Raw genomic sequence first — 22,719 nt, 5'->3', positions numbered from 1 at the left:
GCCCCTATAATATACATAACTTTTGTTACCAATGCATAGCTTTTTTTTTGAGAAAAATGCAAAATTAGTCACAGATTTATCAGGGGTGTAGTACCACCTTAAGGGGGTACTACACCCATGTGGTAAAAGTTGTGACTATTTTTGCATTTTCTCAAAAAATAATTACACTGGTAACAAAAGTTATGTATATTATTGGGGCAAGGAATCCAATTACTACACTGAAATTTCAGTGACTCTAGTCAAGCGGTTCAGTATATAATGATAGGAAACGAGGTACATCCTAGTGGTACCTTATTTCTTATCATAAATAACAAACCACCTGTCTTGGTCTTGGGTCATTGAAATTGCGAGTGCAGTAATTGGATTCCTTGCCCCTATAATATACATAGCTTTAGTTACCACTGTGTTATTAGTTTTCGAGAAAAATGCAAAAATAGACACAAATTTATAGAGGGGTGTAGTACCCCCTTAATGAACACTATTTACTACTTGTATGTAGTACATGATCAACTACATAACAATGCAATGACATTTCATCAACTTTGAATGTCAGTCAAAGGTCTCATATCAGGTGTCACATCCCGGGGTCACATCGCAAAAAGAGCTACCGGTATCGATCATGCGATGGCATTTCTTCTTGAATTGAGTCCCTGCTGGCATGGCTGGCAGCTGCCATCAGTCATTTCCAGTTTATCGCCGTCCCATGCCAATGGAAGCTAGAGTTCTCGAGTAAATCATTCTTGAATGCTCCGTTGATTTTCCATGCTGTTCCCCCCATTTCATGTTTTTATCATGTACATTTGCACCCCATTCATGCATTTGCTCCTATTTGCCCAGCATGTGAAGTAATGCTTTGTCTTTGATCACTACTACATGTACATGTACGAGTATAATAGTTTTAGCACTGACTAGTCTACTTGATGTACTTCACCATTCAGGCTCATCAGAATCTTTATCACGTCCTTCACTTACACAGGATCGGCTACATACATACATGGTACTAGTACTAGTCGATGTTGCAAATCATTGCAATGCATATTGAACATGCATACAGTTGCTGAACAGAGAGAAGAAGTGCATGCTGTCGAATTCTGCACTCGTGCGTGTACCGTCACAGTACACACATCGTCATCACACGCAACGGTTGAAATGTAAAGTTTTCCAACTTCAGTTGGTTCCTGAGGATGACTAAACAGAAGCAAACTGACCCTTGAAGCTAAAAAGCGAATAGTTACATATCATATCGTCCTGGGTGCATGGCATGCATGTACAACAGTTTCATTGTTTCGCTCGCCGACATCATCTGCCAACATCAACATCAACAACGCAACGCAAATGTTATGGCTCATTCCCATGATGCAATGCACGCATTAACCTAAAATCAACGGGAATTTATGTATGGATCCATACTTTTATTAGAAAATCATGAAATTGTACCCGAAAGACGCCGAATTTCGCTTAACTATTTCAGATTATGATTTGTATATGTATAACCATTACGTACATGTAAAAAACCAGACTTTGAGCTAGTTTGACCGAAATTGAGGGCGTTCCGTGCGCGATATCTCTCATTGCCCCTTTAAAGACAATTTAAAAGAAAAGTAGCCCTTTTTGCCATTTACAGATGTTAATATTAGGATTATAATTCTGTAAAATTGTGGAGCAAAGCTTGGCCCTTCTTTATTTTGAGCCCTGGAGCACACAATATTCAACGCATGTACCTGAGTGCGAGTCTTAAAATATTGGTATGATCATAAGTCATTCTGCTTTATTTTATTTAACAAACAAACAAACAAACAAACAAATGGTAGTATGTTTACACTGCAGAGTGTAATGACCCTATTAAATTGAAATTAAAGTGTAATAGAATTCTCCAAGTCCCTGAGCAGTGCATTAAGACATCCAATTATGTAGTATTTACTTGCAGCGCACATTCACTATATTCACTGTAATTTACGTAACAGAGAGGCACATGTACAGAAAGTCATAATACTGCATCAACTTTCACTGTGCTATTTTTGGGACATGAAGCTAACCTCTTCGCATGCTGGCTGTGAAACTGAGCTACTTTGTACGTGCTAGCATCCACAATTTTACAATTTCAAGGACACATACTACTAGCTCTCTGCTAGAATATATTAAGACAGTTGTGATGGATTATATTGCAAGAGCTGTGCTGTGGGATGGGTAATATACTGACGGCATGAGCAGCGCACCCACATTGTCCAAGCTGATGTGTGTGTTAACCAAATCTTGGCCTCATTTATAGCCGGAGGTGATATCTAGTAAACAAACCACAGAGGCAGAGAGCTGCGATTGCTTACTGACTAAATGGAGCTCCAGCTATAGACAAGAAATCTTACTGCAGTGTCTGACTTAAGGATTGTTTATTGCACAATTCTACTTGTGTTGTAGCAGCAATGCAAATTATATATCTTGTGTTTAATGATGGTGGGGGTGGAATTAAAATGTCCACAATCTATTCTGGTTGAAAATAATACTTGCGATGTAAGCATTGGGAAATCATCTCTGACGACACCATTGCTTTTATGTGCTGCCTATGTTATCATACATGCATATAGGTAGCTGGCTCTGATGTCTATGTGTATTTTCTTGCATGTCACATCTTAACTGTACATGTCTCCAGCAGGCAGTTTGAAGTCTGTGATGTAAGCGATGCATCTAAACAGTGGCAACCATCACTATTATCGACAACTTAAGCCAAGCACGAAGAAGAAAAAGCTTCACTGAAAAGATTTTTGCTGAGGATTTGATCTGCCAAAAAGAAGCGATATAAAGATGATGGATAAGGAGGAGATTTGTATGGAGGAGGGAGATGATATCATGGATATAGCACCGGTAGTACAGGGACAAAAACGCAGGTGGTCTGTGTCAGCACCTTCATACGTAAGAGCCTGCTTTCCTGTCTTTGCATCCGGCAAAAAAACACAATCTCGTAGTGAGGATGTAAGTTGATAAACTCGCTAGGTATCGTATGCATAGACAACAATGTCTGTTGCTACCTTAGGTCTTTTATGGCTTGGGTCAATGTACATGAAATGCAATCAAAATTTTAATGTTTTCCCTCATACATGCATAATGGATGAAAGGTATTTTCAATAATATTTAAAATCATAGTATTGCTTTCTTCTATGAATGGTAAAATAAAAAATAGTATGTATAAACATGTATGCTTCAACATAATTAGTATCCCTTGCCCTTTAAAGGCCCATTCAGTGATCTTGGTGAAAGTGTGAAGAAAATGAAACTTTGTATTAATTGCTTTAAAAAGTGAAGCATAAGTCATTGTGTCATTAGGTATTTTTGAAACGAAAAAATGGGCAAAGAAAAAACAAGGAAAACAGCAGTATTGACAAAGTTAAAGCCCCGCAATTAGGCCTACGTATAGCTAACTGCTTTACTTTTATAGAGAAATTACAGATTCATGTAAAATGTGTTATTTTGTCTTTAATACACAGCTTTCATCTTAACCACTAGGTGCCAAAGTTTTGAATTTGGATGATTTTTACTATCCACCGGATGAGCAACCACTGAATAGGTCTTTAAGGCAAGTGGTATGGCTGGAGCCATATTTTTCCAATTTTAGGCATTTAACTTCTTAATACAAATATATTGATCTGTATTCTTATAGGAAATGAGTCTCGGTTGGGTTTGAATGAGAAGTGTTGAGAATATCCTTCAGAATCAGAGTCAAGGAAGCCAATAATCACATAGATATTTCCATAGGTCTTGTGGTTCTTGAGTTTAACAATATATCAAAACAAGAGTTTTGGGTATTTTTCCTTACCAAGATAATCATGCACATGGCACAGAAATGACACCTCTTACATCAAAGCCTTGAGATATCCTATAGTACTTATTCCATTCCCCTTGTGTGACAGCTTTATTTGTCTCAATATTTGAGTGCAAACATGGCTAGGTCATGCATGCACCCTACAACCCACCCTACATGTAAGTCAGTTATTTTCATGGGTGTTTATTAAAACTATGAAATGAAAGTGAATTAACAGGCATAAATATTCAAAATGCGATGTATCTGAAATTTAAAAAAATCCTAATCCTAAACTGGAAGGTACACTGCAAGATTCTTATTCGCCAGCGAAGGAGTTTACATAACTCCTTGGTAATTGGATTACGCACCTTTTGGAATTGGTAGTACATGCCATAGACTTTGTGTTGCGATCATTTCAATCGTGTTGCAGAACTCAAATGCGTGATCCAGTTGACATGGTGATAATCGGATTACACATAACACTCTGCTGGCGAATTGCAGCCGCCAGCACAGGTACACCGTCGCCAAGGTACCTGACTGGTGCACACAAAGTACCTACATATAGTACCAATGCAAACTATTGCACATGACCCACCAGCAGTGGTACTGCACTGGTACCTCCCTGTACTGCACAGTACCAGCCAAGTACTTTGGTAGAGGACGCAATTCACCGCAAGGCAACATTTCTTGAAAGTGTTTGTGATGTTGCACCTCTGATGTGCAGTGGTAGGTTATTCCAGGCTCTGGCAGCAATATCAGGAAATCTAGATTCCCCAGTTAATGCTAGTTTAATCAAACATCGCATTTGATGGAATTTAGTAAGTGCAAGTGATTTGCAAAGGCGCTTAATAGAGAGTTTGCAAAATGAAGTTTGAAAATTTACTTCAACTTCCATGGCAACTTCACATATTGATTGGATTTCTTACTCAAATTTACTTCAACACGAACATCTCACTGGTTAATGCACCAACAGCATCTTGTTGCTTAAACCCGGGACATGTGTATCAATGGTCGATCAGAAGAAGGGTGTGTGTAAGGGACTGCAACATTTCTCCCTTTGTTTGGTCAAGTGGCTTGTTGGTCACACTCAGTGAGTGGAGTTGTCAGGGTTTTTCTTTTAGGGGGCATGGGGGAGGCTTTCAAGGGGCAAGAGGCTTTCAAAATGGGCAAAAGTCCAAAACTCCAGTAAAAACAAGCCATTTTTGTGAACTTAATCCCCTTGCCATTGAAGTCATCACAGAAAGCCATTTTGCAAGCTGAATTTTTATGTCATCACAAACTCAAAGTACATGTATATACCAAGCTTGATGTTCGGAACAAAACAATATTCAATCACTAATTATCACCCAAACCAAAAGAGATTTCCAATCATTGGTCTTTTAATTAGATAATACATAATTTTGTACTGCACGAGGAAATATATAGAAACTATTGTTCTTTAAATTGATGTATTTTGCGATCACATCAACTTACAGAGGTATGCAGAATGCAGGATGTCAGTTTTTAGGCAATTTCCTGATTTCCTACTTTTTGTTGCTGCAAATTTCTGCACTTTTACTTATTTTCAGCTTTTTTGAGGCTTTATAGCCCAAATTCATGCACATTTTCAGGCTTTTCCTGCAAAGTCACTTCAGGCCACTGGCATCCCTGAGAGTGGTTTTGAATAGATAATGCTCTATAATCCTCTGGAGGTTGAAGTTTGTGCTATTGAACTGCATTTCGCAAACTCTCTATATCTATTTTTACTGTAAAATACATATAAGGTGATTTTTTTTTAAATTTCAGATAATTTAATTTAACTTCTAAAATCATTTCAAATGAAGCCCTTTAGACCAGTTTTAGCCTGAACAATTTTGTATGAGTTAACACCATTGAAACTTCTTCCCAAAATGCTGTCCTCCCCTGTCTTACCATCGAAAGTTCGAGCCTCCTTTGAAACTTTGGAGTGGGAAAAAAAGCAAGAATGTAGTTTTGTACTTAGAAACAGTGGCAAAGCCGGGGGTGGGGGGGGGGGAGGAGGCTGAGTGTACTGTCCCCCTGACAAGAAATGAAAGAGAAAAGCGCCCCTCTAACAAAAAAATGAAAGAAAATTTTGGGAAAGCAAAGGAAAAGACAAATTAGCTATGTCCGGACATTGTCACACTAAAGCATGATTATGGGCCAAAATAGTGAAAAATGCACAGTTTATTGGTGTGCTGCATGTACACATTCAAAAACTCAAACTACAGCAAGCCAAAAAATTGAGGTACCAGTTGTGCTCACTCCTGTATATTCTAAATAAATATAAATATGTCAAAATTAAAACAAGCAGCCAATACCTGTACTCTTTAGCTCTGATTTAAGACCTTATTTGTTGAAATTGGTTGAGAATTAAAGAAACGGTGAACTAAAACCTAATGAAGAAACAAATTCAAAAGTTGCACTTTTGTGTTCTAATCAATGAAAGCACAACGTTATTTTTAACATGCTAATCAATGAAAGCACGGTTCTAGTCCTCTTGTTCGCGAACACTTTATGTGCAAATCAATACGGCATGCAATGTAGCAAACTGCAACTTTTAAATTGGCATCTTCCTTGGGTTTTTGGATCGTCCTGTCTTTATTTTCACAATTTCAACAGATGAGGTCTTAATTTTGAGCTAAAAGATGCAGCTATTGGCTGCTGGTTCCAATTATGACATATCTGTCTTTGTTTAGGATATACAAGGGGTAAACATAACTGGTACCTTTTAAGGTACCAGTTATGAAAAATTAAGGTACCAGTTTGAAAAATTAAAATTATTTGGCTAACTGTAGACAGGGATCACTATATGCTAATCAAGACTCTTGCTATGAGAAGCTGACAAGCTGTATGGTAATTTTACATTTGTTTTTACCTGGGAAGAGCCAATGTAAATTTCAACATATTCACCTGCATGCTGGCCAATACAACAATAACAAACTTTAATTTTGTTGCTCTTCTCCACTTGCATGATCACTGCATATAGTTATTACGAGGGGCGGTCAAAAAGTTAGTAGAACAAAGTATGCTCTTTTTTCGCACGGTAATGAATTTGGTCTCATTTGAAAGCTTTAATTGTTCCTTCAAAACATTACTGCAAATATATTTGCACATGTATAATGGGCAGGATACTCTGCAGAGGAAGCCTACCTTATTGAATTCACAGGTACTACTGTACCAGAAGTGAAAAAAAGGAAGGTTTTATTTCAAACTCTAATTGGTGACCAGCAGGTCAAATTGCTAGAATTGAACATTAAACACACCTAAACAGATACAATGCAATTTGCAGGCAGCAGCCTTAATCAGTGCCAATATTGCAACATTGAATCAAACAACTATACAAACATCCAATCCAACCCCAACCCCAGTAGGCAATGAGGATAAAGTGCCTTGCCCAAGGACACAACACGTTGGCACGAGTGGGGCTCGAACTCGCAACCTATGGATTATGAGTCGGGCGCCTTATCCACTCGGCCACACATGCTCCCCAAAACATGAACACAGGGTCATCATGGAAATTTCTCCTGATGGGGGTGAAAACTCAAATGAAATATAACAATGCACAGTTGCTGTAAATGGTGACAAAGTCCTTGATATACAACAGCAAAGAAATGCTCCTTAGAGATCAAGGATGGAATGACCATCCTTGGAGATCATATACCTGCTGGTACAGTGGCATTGATAATGAATATAGAACCGAACAAGAAAGATGAGATAGCCACATAATATCACAACTCTGATGAAAGTGTTATAAATTAAATCCATTAACATTTGGATATTACAGGGTGTCTTCTATATATAGACGGGGTCCAAGAATATTCATGCATAAAATTGATACGAGTTGACATATTCAGGCCCACACCTTCTATACACTTAGAATGAGGACCGAGACCAGTTCATCTATCATTTGGCTAAAGGTGATAAGGCATACATTTATTGTAGGGGACATTCTAATGTATAATCATGCTTCTTTTGGAGAAGCTACCATTTACCAAATAAGATTGGAGGTAGAACTTATTGAATGACTCTTGTATAAGACACTTTGTCTTATACAAAGTACACAATTTACAAGATCAAATATTGTGTCCCATTTCAGGGGAAATGTGACCATATTTTTGACAGGAAATCATTTTTTTTACCAAAATCTCAAGTCAACTTTATTTGCAGAGAGCAGACACTGTTTAGGACATGGTCTCAGATTTGAAGCAGGTTTCACTGCCAAAGTGTGTAAAAATTCACCCCAGAGTGAAAATAGCTATGTTTAATTTCTAAGGTGTCTTTTCTAGGGTAAAATTGTTTGTAGAACATGATTTTTTTGTCAAAACGCGTGCATCGTACATCGTTTTGCTACAAAATGTTGATTTGTGGCCGATTTTGCCCGAAAAACACACTTTTGGGTGACAAAATTTTCACATGCCAACTTTGTATACTCATAGAGTCTACAATATACATAGATATGGCCCTTTAAAATGTTAACATATCAGCTGAGGGTACTCTTTGTTAGTGTCAGGCATTTGTTTTGTGATTGACTTAATCATTTTGCGCCAGAATCATTCAAATATGACATGCCTCGTGACAATTGACATGCCAAAATAAGCCGTTTTCGGCAAAAAAAACTGATTTGAAAAATCATAACTCTTGATAGGAAGGTGCTACAGTGATGGTTGACCTACCAGTCTATGCAGTATTGAATGGGCTTTCATTTGATACCTAACTTTGTTCATTTTAACTAAGGGAAAGACTTGCAAAATGTAAAAATGTTTCCCTACCCCTTAAAATTTGGATGTGTGTAAAAATTCCAGCCATTTATAAAAATCGGGATTACAAGAAAACTACAAGAGCTATAGGCTTGAAAAACTAATCAGTTATGCACAGTATAAGTTCCTACTTGGGTATAACATTAATATCCTTCCATTCCTTCTCAATTTTCTTTTCTAATTTTTTTATCAATTTGTGACATCTGTAAATTACGTAAAATTTGGCATTTTGAAAAATCGCAACAAAAAAAATATGAGGGCGACATGTGTAAAAAACTAATCAGTTATTCCTATGATACAGTACTACAGGGATATAGTACCAAACTTGTGCTAAAATGCATATTTTTTTAGTTCTAATTTTTTTATCAAATTGACTCGCCACCCCATTTTTGAGCAAAATCGGGAACAATTAGTACCTGTAATATTGCGCAATCATGTGACCTATATTCAATGTGTGTGCACCAATCAGATGTCAGACTTGCACTACAACATGATGTGAGCCTTGGAGAGCCTTTATAAGTGTGCCAATAGAGTTCAAATATGTTGTGATGATGTTGTCACTTATGGATCTCATATTTTTATTTTCGTCAAAAGCATATGCCTCTACTGTAATGCTCATATCAGGAAAACAATGACAGATTTTGCATTTCTGACTTCAGAAAAACTAATCAGTTATTCCCATGATACAGTACTACAGGGATATAGTATCAAACTTGTGCTAAAATGCATATTTTTTTAGTTCTAATTTTTTTATCAAATTGACTGGCCACCCCATTTTTGAGCAAAATCGGGAACAATTAGTACCTGTAATATTGTGCAATCATGTGACCTATATTCAATGTGTGTGCACCAATCAGATGTCAGACTTGCACTACAACATGATGTGAGCCTTGCAGAGCCTTTATAAGTGTGCCAATAGAGTTCAAATATGTTGTGATGATGTTGTCACTTATGGATCTCATATTTTTATTTCCGTCAAAAGCATATGCCTCTACTGTAATGCTTATATCAGGAAAACAATGACAGATTGTGCATTTCTGACTTCAGAAATGAATTCTGCACAAAATTTCAGTCTAGAAAACATATTTAAAACAATATTTTTTGAAACTTTATATTTTGCCATTTTTGGCAGTCAAACCTGCTTCAAATCTGAAACCGTGTCTTAGATACTTTTTAAATATGAAAACAAATAAGACATTATATTATGATAGTAGAATTCTACCCTGGACAATTACAGTGTCCTTTTCCTGGGCTTATACATACATGTACAAACTTGTTTTGTGTATATTTGCTATGTAGTATTACTTTTTGTTATCTATATTATGCAGTGAATCAACTGATAACTCCTAATATGGATAAAAAGAAAGTGTTAACTATTTATAAGGCATTTCATGATCAACAGCCTCATCCCCCACTTTTTATACCACAAACCTCTGGCTACATAATACAAGGTGTCCCAGAATGATTTATACCGAGAAAGTTGAATTTTTCTAGGTATGAAGAGCATTACTATTGGTGGTATTGTTTTAATTGCTAAAATTTGCATATATTTACCTTTTAAAAATTGGATGTTTCTAATAGAAGTTACAGGATATTGCGTAAAAATGATAAACCTATTTTGAAAACCTGTAAAATTACTAACTGTTCAGTTATTTGGAAAATGTTATGCAGGTATATTTGTTGCGTCCTGTTCTTACTTCTACTAAGAAGTCGATATCTATCGATTATTTATGATGTTACGAAGCAATCCTTGTATGGAACAAAGGATTTGTTACGCTTGAGTGACCTTATACTATTCTTTATTTGGCAGCGGTTTTGAAGACAATTATTGCGGTGTGTGAGTTTCATCATTTGAAATGCCGGCAAAGATAGATTTGTCATGAAAGTAAAGAGAAGGCTCGTCCTTAGTGTTACAGCATGTATTTATGTCCACAGTATATAAGCAAACCTACAGCTACGTGACGCAGAAGATTAAAATTTGCTCCGAAGGATTCTTGAGGAAGTTATATCCTCTGTAATAATGACATTTTTAAAATTGTGGTCAAAATTGCATAAAAACTATGTTTATCAACCTAATTATCTGAAGTTATATATTGAAATGTTTCACTTAATCCCATATCAAGAATTATTCAGCATTAGAAGCTCTACATCTGTGCCAAATTTGATGCATTTACTATAAAAGAATGTAGGATTTCTCTAATATATTGCACAGTATTAGGCTGGACGATGGTGATAAAGGATCCATGTGTTATGATGCCTTTGTACGTACTGTAAATTACTCATACCGTAGCTTACCGTTTTCATCCATTTTCAGTAATATCAATGTCACGCCAAAACGAATCAAGCTATTTATATGAAAGTCACAGAATAAGTAGGAGACATGTCTGTTATTGTATTGCACTTATTAAAATTGGATACACTGTTGACTATATATTTTTAATATTTTTTCAAACACGGTATAAAAAATTCTTGCATATAAATTTGTTTAGCAAAAATATCGTCAAATTTGAAATACTGGTGCACCAGAACGTATTATTACAACAGTGAACTATGGAGCAGTGTAAAAACTGGTATTGAGTGGAGGTCCGATTCATTATTGACCTGTTCGTCAAATTCTCTCTTTTCATTTACTATCACTTAAGTGTGGAAGAACTTGTATAATCATTTCTGTGTATATTGAATAAACCTGTGAATTCTAATCTTCAAATCAAAATGTTAATATTCATACACGAATATGTGTTATCTAATGGCGTACATGATTGGTTGAGAGCCAGGCATAAACAATGTTAATGCCTTGCAATTGCTGCTAGCATATTGACAATCATAGTACATACAAATATTGACTGCCCAAGATGGTCAAAACTATTGCTCCAAGCAGGATTTGATTTACTTTGAAAAATTTGCGTAGCAATTTTAGCGAAAACCATATTTAGGCGATGTTCTTATAAGCATATGTTTACATTGTAAAAAATTGCTATACAAGCTGAAATTTGTATAGCAGGTTGTCCAACATGGGGGAGCATTTTGCTCCACGGCACCAGTTAAATCGAACCCTGGCTCCAAGTGATTTTCCTGAAGCGAAGTTGAGGGAAAATAGTACGATTTTGAGATCACAAGGAGCAATATAGTTTTGACCATTCAACTTGAGCAGTCAGTATATGTTATATAGACCTCATACATAGTATAGATTTTTGTTACCAAATATTTACGCAATGAAGTACTATTTTCGGAAATATCACACACAAGCAACAACTGGGCATGTCTATTGGGTGCCTCATTTCTTCTTAAAGCAGTGTGTACAGCGAGACAGTTATAGGTTGTTACCATGACAGCATGCCATGGAAACAACCTCTCATCTTAAGAATAGTTACGCTATTTCATGTCATGTGACAGTTTTAACCAATCGAACAAGAGGAATCTGTATACATTTTGGTATTTAATAAAAAATGTTGGAAAATCACACTTTTTGTCAATACTTGTAATTAAGGGAGTTTTGGATCCTTTTTTATATAGCCATCTTCAAGTGCAGCCTATATTGGTCATTCCTGAACCAAAATTGTAAAAAAGAAAGCCATTTACCGTCATGAGTTTATTTGTTACATTTGCATGACTTAAGTGGTAAAATATTATGACCAGCAATATTACATACATGTACGTACATGTACGTTTATTGCAGTATATGATTGTCGCATAATGTTAAATGACCGTAATATCAGATTTTTTAAATGAGAAAGAAGGGATATCCCCGTTATCAAATATTCAAATATTAATATTGTTATCTTATGATTAATATGAACTAAATAAACAAGTGGACTTACCTGACATCCTACATGTAGCGTGTTTGAACAGCAGTCCTGACATGCAGACCTAGACTGCATACACATCGTGTTTGTGTACATGGGAATAAAACCAGGTCAAACTCCATGTTGTTTGTATGGCAAGAGTCAGATTTTAACCAAAATGTCGTGGAAAAAGTTTGAAAATATTGATGGTTCTTCAAGCCAGGTATGTTTACACAATAGGGTGTTGAGCATGTTGCAATACTTTTTTTAAAATTTAAAGTCAAGTACTTGTGTGATTATGTCATTGGTGACAAAACATTGATTCCTGAGCTGTTTTGCAAAACTAGACCTGGATGCCACATCAACAAGAGGTTAGCTTGTGTGTGAACAGATAGTAATATGATTTTTTCTTTCAGTCTTTCACACACAATAACAGACATGTAGAAGTTGGCGTGCAAATGCAATATATTATTGCGCTCTTTAATTTAAGTTGGATACAGTTCTTTGAAAAGAAGACCCATGTTTTATTTTCGATGTATGAAAACAGAGTCAGATGTGATTGACTCAACTACAACAAACACTGTGAATGGGGTTGGGGTCTTCACCGCTGATCTTGACACAGGTTCCCCTCAGGGTCAGACATACGTTTCAGTTTTCTATTGGCCATGTGGGCTGAGTGAGATTGCAAATCTACTGGTCCTGCAGTAAATTTACTGGCCCAGCTTTTTCATTTTCAATGTGTTCTACTGCAAAAATTGAAAAATAAAGAAGCATGCTGCAATGTGACTTGGAAGTTACAGACTACCAATGACCATACTTAAACATAATTATAATCAACAAACAAACACTGCCATTTTCAACTAATTACGACCCCCTGAAAGCAGCCATGCATGAAATGTCCAAAGTGGCGTACGTGTTCGCAAATCCCGTCTTTTCTGATCGGCACCTTACGGGGAGTAAACACTGGCTGACAAATAAATCTAGACGAAAAATTATTAAAATTTAATATGTCCATCACTGTTTATATCTCATCTCATACATTGTATGAGTTATATCAGGCTCAAAAATTTAGTGGCCTGCCGGTTCAGCATTGTTGGAAGTTTACTGGCGTGATGCAAAATCCACTGGCGTGGGGTCACCAGTTAAATCCATCCCTGGTCTCCCTGGATTTTAAACATGAAAAGTGCTTACTCTTAATTGTAGGTTACAGAATAAAAAAAGTGATCCAAGTAGAATATAAGGCTACAATGTATAATCTTTTCCTGTAAACTTCTGAAGAGAGCACATTTTAAGCATACATCTCATATTTTATTTACTGTGTTGAAACGCACTTGTTTCTGATTGGCTGCTAAGGTGATCTGCTGTTGCTGAGTTGAAATTTAGGATTGTGCTATACGCGTTGTTAGCTCCGACTTTGCAACATCACGGTAGACGTGCTTCGTCAAAGGTTTAATAAAAATATTATAAATTATATGTGACCCATATCAATTAAAAATGACAAATTCCAGGTCTATTATTTTCTTTATTTGTTCCACCTTGTTTATCTTCAAATGTGGATTTAGTAGGACAGGGCCTAGATTTCGACGAGAATCACAGAATCAATTCTCGTAATGATTCTCGTAAGATTTGGTTGCAAGAATCAACGTCTCTCATGATCATTGACTCTTACGGTAAGTGTAGTGACTATGATGGATTTTGATTCTCGCAAACCAAGATGTAATATGGGCCCTGTTTGTAGTTAGTGTGAGTGACAAAATTTGCCTCAGTATAACAAGTGTTAAAGTAGATCTGTATCACATAATGCTGACCTTGAATTTGACACTAATATTGTGTGAGTGCGATAATATCCTCAGTCTTCCTCTTCAAGTTGATGTTTATTGGCATATCATTGAATACTGATTCACCTGCTTTTATGTATTTATCTCTTCTGTATCACAGGACCTTAGCTCCTTTGCTATGCCATTCCTGGAGAATGAAGAACATTCAGCGTCTAGTACGAGTCTGAGTCACCGTAGTGACTCGCCCAACTCACCAGCACCAGATTCTGAGAGTATGCGCAGGTATACCTTCCCAAACAACGCTACCAAACCTGTGAGTATTGGGCTATAGCCAACTCAATTATAGTGTACCGTAGAATTCTAACTACAAGCATAATGCCTCTAAATGAATGGGTGTTTTTTGACGAAAGAGATAAAAGACAGACACCCTCCACAAAAACATATAGATTGGTCTTACAATAATACATGTCTATACAGCCAACTGTATCAGTAATATAGTTGCTCAAACTCCAAATGATTTTTTTTGTGGTGGGTGTCTGCCTTTCATCTGTTTTGTCAAAAAAAACACTCATTTAGAGGCATAAATGCTTGTAGATGGAAAAAGAGAGTTTGCGCACAAGCGCTGACAAGTTCATCAGTGCTCCGTGTATACGCTCAGTTAAGTGATGTCGCCAGGTCCGAAACACTGTACCGGCGTCAGCTGAATTCAAGTACGCTTAGAGGGCACAGGCATGGAACATTCTATGTGTTATTAATGTATGCTTAAGACCTTCAGTCTATAGCTTCACCCACACCTGCATTTCCAGGCTTTAATTGCTCAAGAATGATCATTGCATTTAAATATATCTCCACTATCCAGTCAAAACAATTGGCAACAAATAGTGGCAGTGTACTGAAATCTTGACCTGCTTTATAACATCATCCCAGTATGTATTGCTGATAAATACCATTCTTAAACACTTGAGAATGTTTCTGCAATCTCATTGGTTCTTACCCGTATGATATGACACGATATCACACGGGTCGGGCGCGTGCATCAACGAGATACTGGCGTGCTCGCTATTTGAACCAATCGGAGGTGCATAGCAACAACTGGACTGGTCGATTTTAAGCCCTAGGTAGTTCCTTGTAAAATGTAGGATTTAATTTGATTAAAATTACTTATGATATTTCTATTTGAATTGAAGTGTTTAAGAATGAGAATAAAGGTATTGTTTTTAGCCGCTGTCGGGCATCTATCGTCTCATATAACACGGGCGACATAATTATTTTTGGCGTAAAACAACTCGGCTTCACCTCGTTGTTTTACTTAAAATAATGATGTCGCCCGTGTTATATGAGACGATAGATACACTCCAGTGGCTAAAACCAATACCTTTATTCTCTAAGTATACCGCAATACTGCTGACCACTGATGCCACATAGTCTAGCTATGGTGAAAGAACTGCAGCTAAAATAGGTAGGTAAACATCACATCGTTTATATCCCTTGCAAAGGGATTGAACTCCAAACAGCAGATTGATGCAGTATTACTTGACTTTTCCAAGGCTTTTGACAGAGTTCCTCACCAACGCCTACTTCTGAAACTGCATTTCTACGGTATCCGTGGCCAAGTATTACACTGGATCAGAGACTTCCTCACTGGCCGCACCCAGCATGTCCTAGTTGAGGGTCAGTCTTCAACCACTTCAAGTGTTACCTCTGGCGTACCACAGGGCACAGTCATGGGCACTCTGCTGTTTTGGGTCTTTATCAATGACCTCCCTTCGATGGTTTCATCTGCTACCAGAATGTTTGCAGATGATTGCCTTATGTATCGCACCATTCATGATACTTCTGATGCTGCAGCCTTGCAAGCAGACTTGGACAACTTATTACAGCAGTGGGAGCAGGACTGGCTGATGGATTTCAACCCAAGTAAATGTGAAGTCATCACCATCGCTAACAAGAGAAACTGCATTTTATTTCCATATACCATTCACGATGAAACTCAAGAAAACAGACTGTGCCAAATACCTCGGTGTAAACATTACCAGCAACCTGTGTTGGAGCAACCGTGTAGATAAAATCTGCAAGAAAGCCAACAGCACTCAAGCATTTCTCCAGCGAAACGTCAGAAGCTGCTCACAAAAGATCAAAGCCAGATGTTATACTACACTTGTCAGGCCATTCTCCTCAGCTGCATGGGCTCCTCATCATAAATCCGACATCAATAAGCTGGAATCAGTTCAGAGACGTGCTCAGTCAGCTTAACTGGTCAACTCTCCAGCAACGCAGAGACACGTCAAAGCTTGTGATGTTGTACAAGAGCTATTATGATCTTGTTAACATACCACCATGCCACCTTGTGCTGCTGTCATCACATTCAAGACGTCACAACCTAAGATTTGTGATCCCTCGAGCCTCCATCTTGGTGTACCAACATGCATTCTTCCCCAGTACCATCCGGATGTGGTGACCTTGGTCACCACTCCATCCTGTGAGGCATTCAGAGGAGGCCTGGCCAACATCATCCCTTAAGCATCATTGGAATTTTTAGCCGCACTGCACAGCACCTCCATCTATTTCCTGCACCTTTTGTGTTTTTCTGCGCCGCACTTGCTCCATGGATGTGATAATACTCAGCCACCGAGGGATACATCTCACCACAAAGAAGAAGATATGTGACACGATCTGGTCCATGGAGGCCAAATGCGGCAAATTTGAAATTAAGATAAAGGCAAAAATATGAAGTAAAAAAGAAGAAAATAGACATTACAAAACTTCAGAACTTTAGAACTAAGTGTATGCGAGACCTTTGATGTTTTCAGTATATGTGACACAATCTGGTCAATGGGGGCCAAAGGCGGCAAATTTGAAACTGAGATAAAGGTAAAAACATGGAGTAAAAAACAATAAAATACATAAGAAAATAGACATCAAAAAACTTCATAACTTTGGAACCAAGTATGCTATACCTTTGGTGTTTTCAGTAAATGAGAGTTTATTGTATGTTTAATGTAATAATTACTGTAACTCAATTTTCAAAAATGCCTCCTTTGGCCCCCATGGACCAGATCGTGTCACATATGATAGCCTAAAGTTTTTTATAAAAGGTAATAATTAGGCTATAATAACTCACTTTTCAAAACTGCCTCCTTCAGCCTCCATGGACCAGATCGTGTCACATATCAGAACTTAATATCACAAACTGTTGGAGAGATCTAGAGGCACACTAACAATTCAATCCCCCAATAGCAATAACAGGGCTTTATGCAGTCTGGACTCTATAATATTACTATATGATATTGTTATTTGTGCAGGGCAAGAGGCGGTGGCATAGTGGTCCTTCTGCTCAATCCAACCCTCCAGGCAAGATCATCTATACCACACCACCAAGAACAGGTAAGATATGTGTGCACTTGCATTGACTGATAGCATTGAAATATTGCATACTTCTAAAAGTGAGTAGCCAATCAGAAGTAATACTTCTTATCTGTACTGAAGATATATGGTATTCATTGTTTAGTTGTTTTTTTCATTATATTTTCTTAACACTTGCGGTGACAAGGTGAAATTTATTTAAAAAAAAGGGACATGAAACATTGCTATATGACACCTGCAGATACAATATGCAGTACCGTAGCTATGATAACACCAAGAATTGTGGTGGCAAAGCCTCCCCCACCCACCCACCTGTGGCACTGCCAGAGATGTGAACAATACAAAATGAAATGACTACATTGGTATTACAATATACTATAATCTACTTGTACAGCATGGCAATCTGTCCATTATCTTCCACCAAAAGAGGGCACTATACCATTTTACAGACAAATTTGTGAAAACTATACACATGTATGTCAAATTTATAATATTATATTAATATTGCTTAGGAGTGGCTTTATGCATTCAATTTAGAAATTGTCCATACATGCTTAAACATCTTCAAAAACAGCAGTTAAGTTTTGGAAAATGTATATTTGTTTCTTCATTGATTTACACATGTCTGTTTCTTAGATCTAAACCCATTAGGTTTGCAATTATGGATCATATTGCTACTAATAGCCACATAATCAATCGGAGGAATCCAAAATATTTGAAAAGTACTAACCAACAGACAGGAAATAGGGAGACAAAAAAGAAAATCATGGTTCAATATATTAGCGTTTTTCTATTGCAGTAAAAAAAACAGAATATTCCAGTTAACGGATTAAAAAAGCCCAATAGGAAAAGCTGTTCTCCGTTACATTTGCTCGCTTATAACGACTGATCTTCATCCAGTATTTCCGTCAAAAAGTAGTAGAATGCTGGAAGAAAAAGCCAGTTAGCGCCAATAGAAACTAACATGGTAAGGCATCAGTAAGGCATCCAGAGAATAAACAATGCATTATACCAGCAAAAAACCTGCTGTGTCAAGCATTTCAGTGGTATTTGATCACAGTAGAAAAAACCTTCAGCGGCTATTTTCCTGTTTGCTTCTCATCCACAATAATACAGTATGTTTCAATAGAAAATCTCTGTTTCCATGGCTGAGAAGAGCTAAGGAAGGAAATCAGTAGTGGACAGAATCCATCATTCAGTGGAAATTTTTTCTTTCTTTTTTAAAAATTTGTCACACAAAATTATTACATGTGTTTGAGTAATTTCCAAATTGTCAATATGTAAGAGTAATTTACATATTATCATACTACAGGAAACCAAAACTCTAATTTTAATGCAGTTTATGGACAAGACAGAATGTATAAAAAGGAACAATTATGTTTCAGTTTCAGTTTCAGTTTATTTTCACCATACAATATTATACAAACCAAATAATGAAAGAAAACATTGGTGGGGAGACCAAAAAGAGCAAAGCTCGAAATGTATGGTCACCCTAGAAGTTACAAATGATGATAATTATAGATTACTACCTTAAATAACTACTAAAACATGACAACTACAAACAAGGAACAGGACTGGGTAAGTGCAGAACAGGACCGGACAGGACATGTGCAACTAAACACTAAGGTGAAGGCAGTAATGATGGCATATAGCAAAATTCAAATTAACTATAAGTTACAGGTATAAAATAAACAAACCAATTAAGTTACTGATAATATGACAACAGATATGACTTATATTTTCTTTTAAATACATACAGTGATTTGGCATTCTTTTTACTCATGTAAAATTGTATTCCAAATCAGAGGACCTTGTCTTCTAATTGTATTTCTTGCTAAATCAGTGTTGAAATTATACGGACGATGAAATGCGGATATGCGGGTGGGGTAGCTGTGATAGGACCTGTTTTGAATGAAATAATCGGCAAAATTAACAGGAAGGTTATTGGAAGCATAATTGTGCATAAATGAACAAAGGGTCAATTTGTGGATGTCATAAATAGTCAGAGTATTAAATTTCTTAAATAAAGGTGGAGTATGCTCGAGCCAGTGAGAATTTGAGCAGATTCTCATAATTCTTTTTGTTTTAGATGGATTGAGTGGAGATTGGTGTTATTTGAATCTGCCCAAATTAAATTACAATAAGATAGGTGGGGAAGCACAAGAGTATTGTATAATGAAAACAATGTTTTGGAAGGGAGAACTTCTTTAAGGCGATACAAGATACCACAATACTTAGATAAAATATTAACAATATTTGAAGTATGTTTTGACCAAGTTAAAGACTCGTCTAAGAGAACTCCAAGGAACTTTGTATGGGAAACTCTGGAGATGTTGACCCCGTCAATGAAAATATTTAAATCATTATACACACGATTGCTATACCTGTTTTTAAACATAATGTAATTTGTTTTGTCTACATTTATGTTGCTTGACAGCTAAAACAGTTTTGCTTTAAACAGATAGCAGAGGCCAATGTATTTATTAATATTATATTAATTTAATGTATAAAAAGTGTGCAATGATAGGTTCTATCTTCCCTTTGCATATTTATTAACATGTGGGCATTAGGAACACCTGGCAAGTTCTCACCATTGGAGGCTTGTGCAATACACACTGTATGGAGTAAAAAGTACTAATTGATGCAAGGCAAAGTTCATACGATCTACATTTAATACATACCACAGACAATTTTCCAAATCCGAGGAGAGTCTTTGGGCTAACCTACATAGTTGATATGTTGAATGCATCATTCTGTAAATGTTGCTATAAAATTAATATTTAAAAGTAGTGTTTTGCATATAAATTGCATTTGAAGCTAGCACTAACTATAATAGAAACCGTATATATATCTACTTCAAAATTATCACAGAATAAGGATAACAAACTCAAGATTTGATAGAAATCATGTATTACGGATTTTAAGAAACGTAAACTTGAATTTAGAAACAATTTTAAAAACAAAAATAATAAATCTTTGTATAAAGTCCAACAAAATTAATTGTTTATCTCAGAGCTTGTTTGATCATAAAAATGTAATATGCAATTTTTTTATTTTTAGAATTTAATTCCAGTTGTATGGAGCTGGGAAGCTAATAGTTTCACTATATGCACGGCTGTTTTATTCAAGGACAAAAACAAAACAACAGCATTGCAGTACGTTGAACTGTTAATAAACTGCATAATTGAAGCCATTGAATTCTGTTAAGCACGGATATGGACCATCATAGCTGCTTAATGTCAGTTGTCTACGACATTAATGAACCAATCACACAATATCTTGTCCACCCCAAATGCAATATGTAGAGCTTAGAAAGATTGTGTCCAACATCATTGTGAATCCGCAAATTTTAAACCTAGGTGGTTTCCATATATACCCTTTTACATTACCGCGATTATGAGTTGTCACAGGCCTACATACAATTGTTATAGAAATGTTACAAATACATGTTATCAATAATCATTATATTATAATAGCTATAGATTTCTATTCCCCCAAAAAAGTCAAGTTTTCAAGTTTTCTTCTGAAAAAGAACAAAAATCAGGAGTTTATATTTAACGCAGGCCATTTCAACGACACACACAGGAGCTCTGAGACAAGTAATTAATGTATTTGATAAAAACGTTAATTCCTCACAGGCTACTAACATATTTGAATCATTTTTGCCAGTGCAATTAGCAATTTGATAATCTGTTTTCTGTACTTTTGTGCTTGATACTATGCATTGGGTTCCACATCCCAAAACACAAAAATGTTTATCAGTGTTGTATCCAGTAGTAGTGCACATAGCAATCTGTAGATGTAATTCTCTCCACTTTTGCAACCTTTTTTTTACCTGCAAGCAGTGCTGTTTGTCAATGCCATGTTTCTCACTTGTGTTAATATAGTGTTCTTGCTGAGCTATCAAACAGCATAATGTATAGTTTTCAGTTATTCACCATTCTTTGCAGCGCCATTTTATTTTCTAATAAGTCTGGCAGTTACGAAAAAAGTTGTGTTATCACTTATTTTGTTTTGAACAAATATTTTCTTTATATTGTTATTTTCCTAAAGACTCGCAGCACGCAATCATTCACAGAATAAGCACATGAAATATTCTTTTTTTTTTTGATCTTTTTTTTTTAGAATGACCCCACAATTAGCCAATGTTCAACTTAAAAAATAATACAGGGATCAAAATACTTTCAAATTTGGTTTTCTTTTGAAATTAATACTCAAGTTTCAACCAATTGATATCAATCAATGTCGTCCTGATCATTTGCTGGTGGTTGGCGGGCTGAGGTCATCACGGTTTGACATGGAGCGAACATGGAAATGTGGACATATGCAATACTTACATGTCATGTATAGTATACTCAATCATGACACAATAAATATTAATGCTACACATTTATATCCGAATGATTCTAATTTTCAAAATAAGTAGATGATAGCAATAATATTGGAATACATGCCGTGGGCAAAGAGGAGATGCATGTCATACTGTTAATATAATTGTAGCACAATCGTCATTGATGGGGGTGGACCTGAACTATGTTGTGTTTCTGGTCTACAATCTATACAGTCAATTGCAGTGTTCTGTGCAAGGAAAATATTGATTAATTGTATTTAAGTCATTTTGGATCTTTCCAATAAAGATATTTCAGAAGCTCAACAATAAAATAAATAATAAATAACATAAAATAATTTTCCCTCACCCCTGCACAAATTATTTAAAAGTATAATAGCTTACAGCAGAAAAACACCTGTTTTGTCTCCCAATGTAAATGGTCACTCCATACAGATGGGACCAAGTATTATGTATATATGCATGCTGGCTGATGATATGAAAAAAAAACAGGATTAAAGATAAAAGAAACATTTATGTAAGGAACAGACCAAAAGATTGATGAAATTCTTTAAATGTAACATCATTTAGGGATTCAATCATGTTTCACCGTTGTTCATCACCGATTAACAAGCGATGCGTCAGCGTCGTCTGCGTGGTTTACTTCGCGAGGGCAGCATTAGCTGCCCGAGCAAAAGTAAACTCAAGCAGACGCTGCGACGCGAAGTTGTTAATCGGTGATGAACAACGGTGAAACATGATTGAATCCTTTCAACAACGTAAACAATTAAGCTAAAGGTGTCTAATTCACATGATTCTTTCATTCGGAATGTCCGTTTGTCATTGCCACTCTTCAACCTTACAAAAAGATCGCGGTATTTCTCTGTTGATATCAGCAATAAAACTAAAGAATAAAGCG

General features: G+C 36.3%; 1 protein-coding gene across 12 annotated transcripts in view; it reads left to right on the top strand.

Annotated features, from left to right (window-relative positions):
- LOC140151170 (5'-AMP-activated protein kinase subunit gamma-1-like) overlaps positions 1-22,719 on the top strand; it is a 123,687-nt gene that overhangs the window by 33,839 nt on the left and 67,129 nt on the right. For 11 of the 12 annotated variants that reach the window (XM_072173404.1, XM_072173403.1, XM_072173397.1 and 8 more), the window contains 2 exons: positions 14,271-14,423; positions 17,413-17,494. In XM_072173404.1, the coding sequence (XP_072029505.1) occupies positions 14,271-14,423; positions 17,413-17,494 (235 nt within the window). Of the gene's footprint in view, positions 1-2,173; positions 2,968-14,270; positions 14,424-17,412; positions 17,495-22,719 lie in introns of those variants that run through there. The other variant, XM_072173400.1, reaches the window with a different exon arrangement.

The sequence above is a fragment of the Amphiura filiformis genome, chromosome 4 (assembly GCF_039555335.1).
Source record: "Amphiura filiformis chromosome 4, Afil_fr2py, whole genome shotgun sequence".
Lineage (NCBI taxonomy): Eukaryota > Metazoa > Echinodermata > Ophiuroidea > Amphilepidida > Amphiuridae > Amphiura > Amphiura filiformis.
Note: the sequence above shows the minus strand (reverse complement) of the source record. Positions and strands in the feature narration are given on the sequence as shown.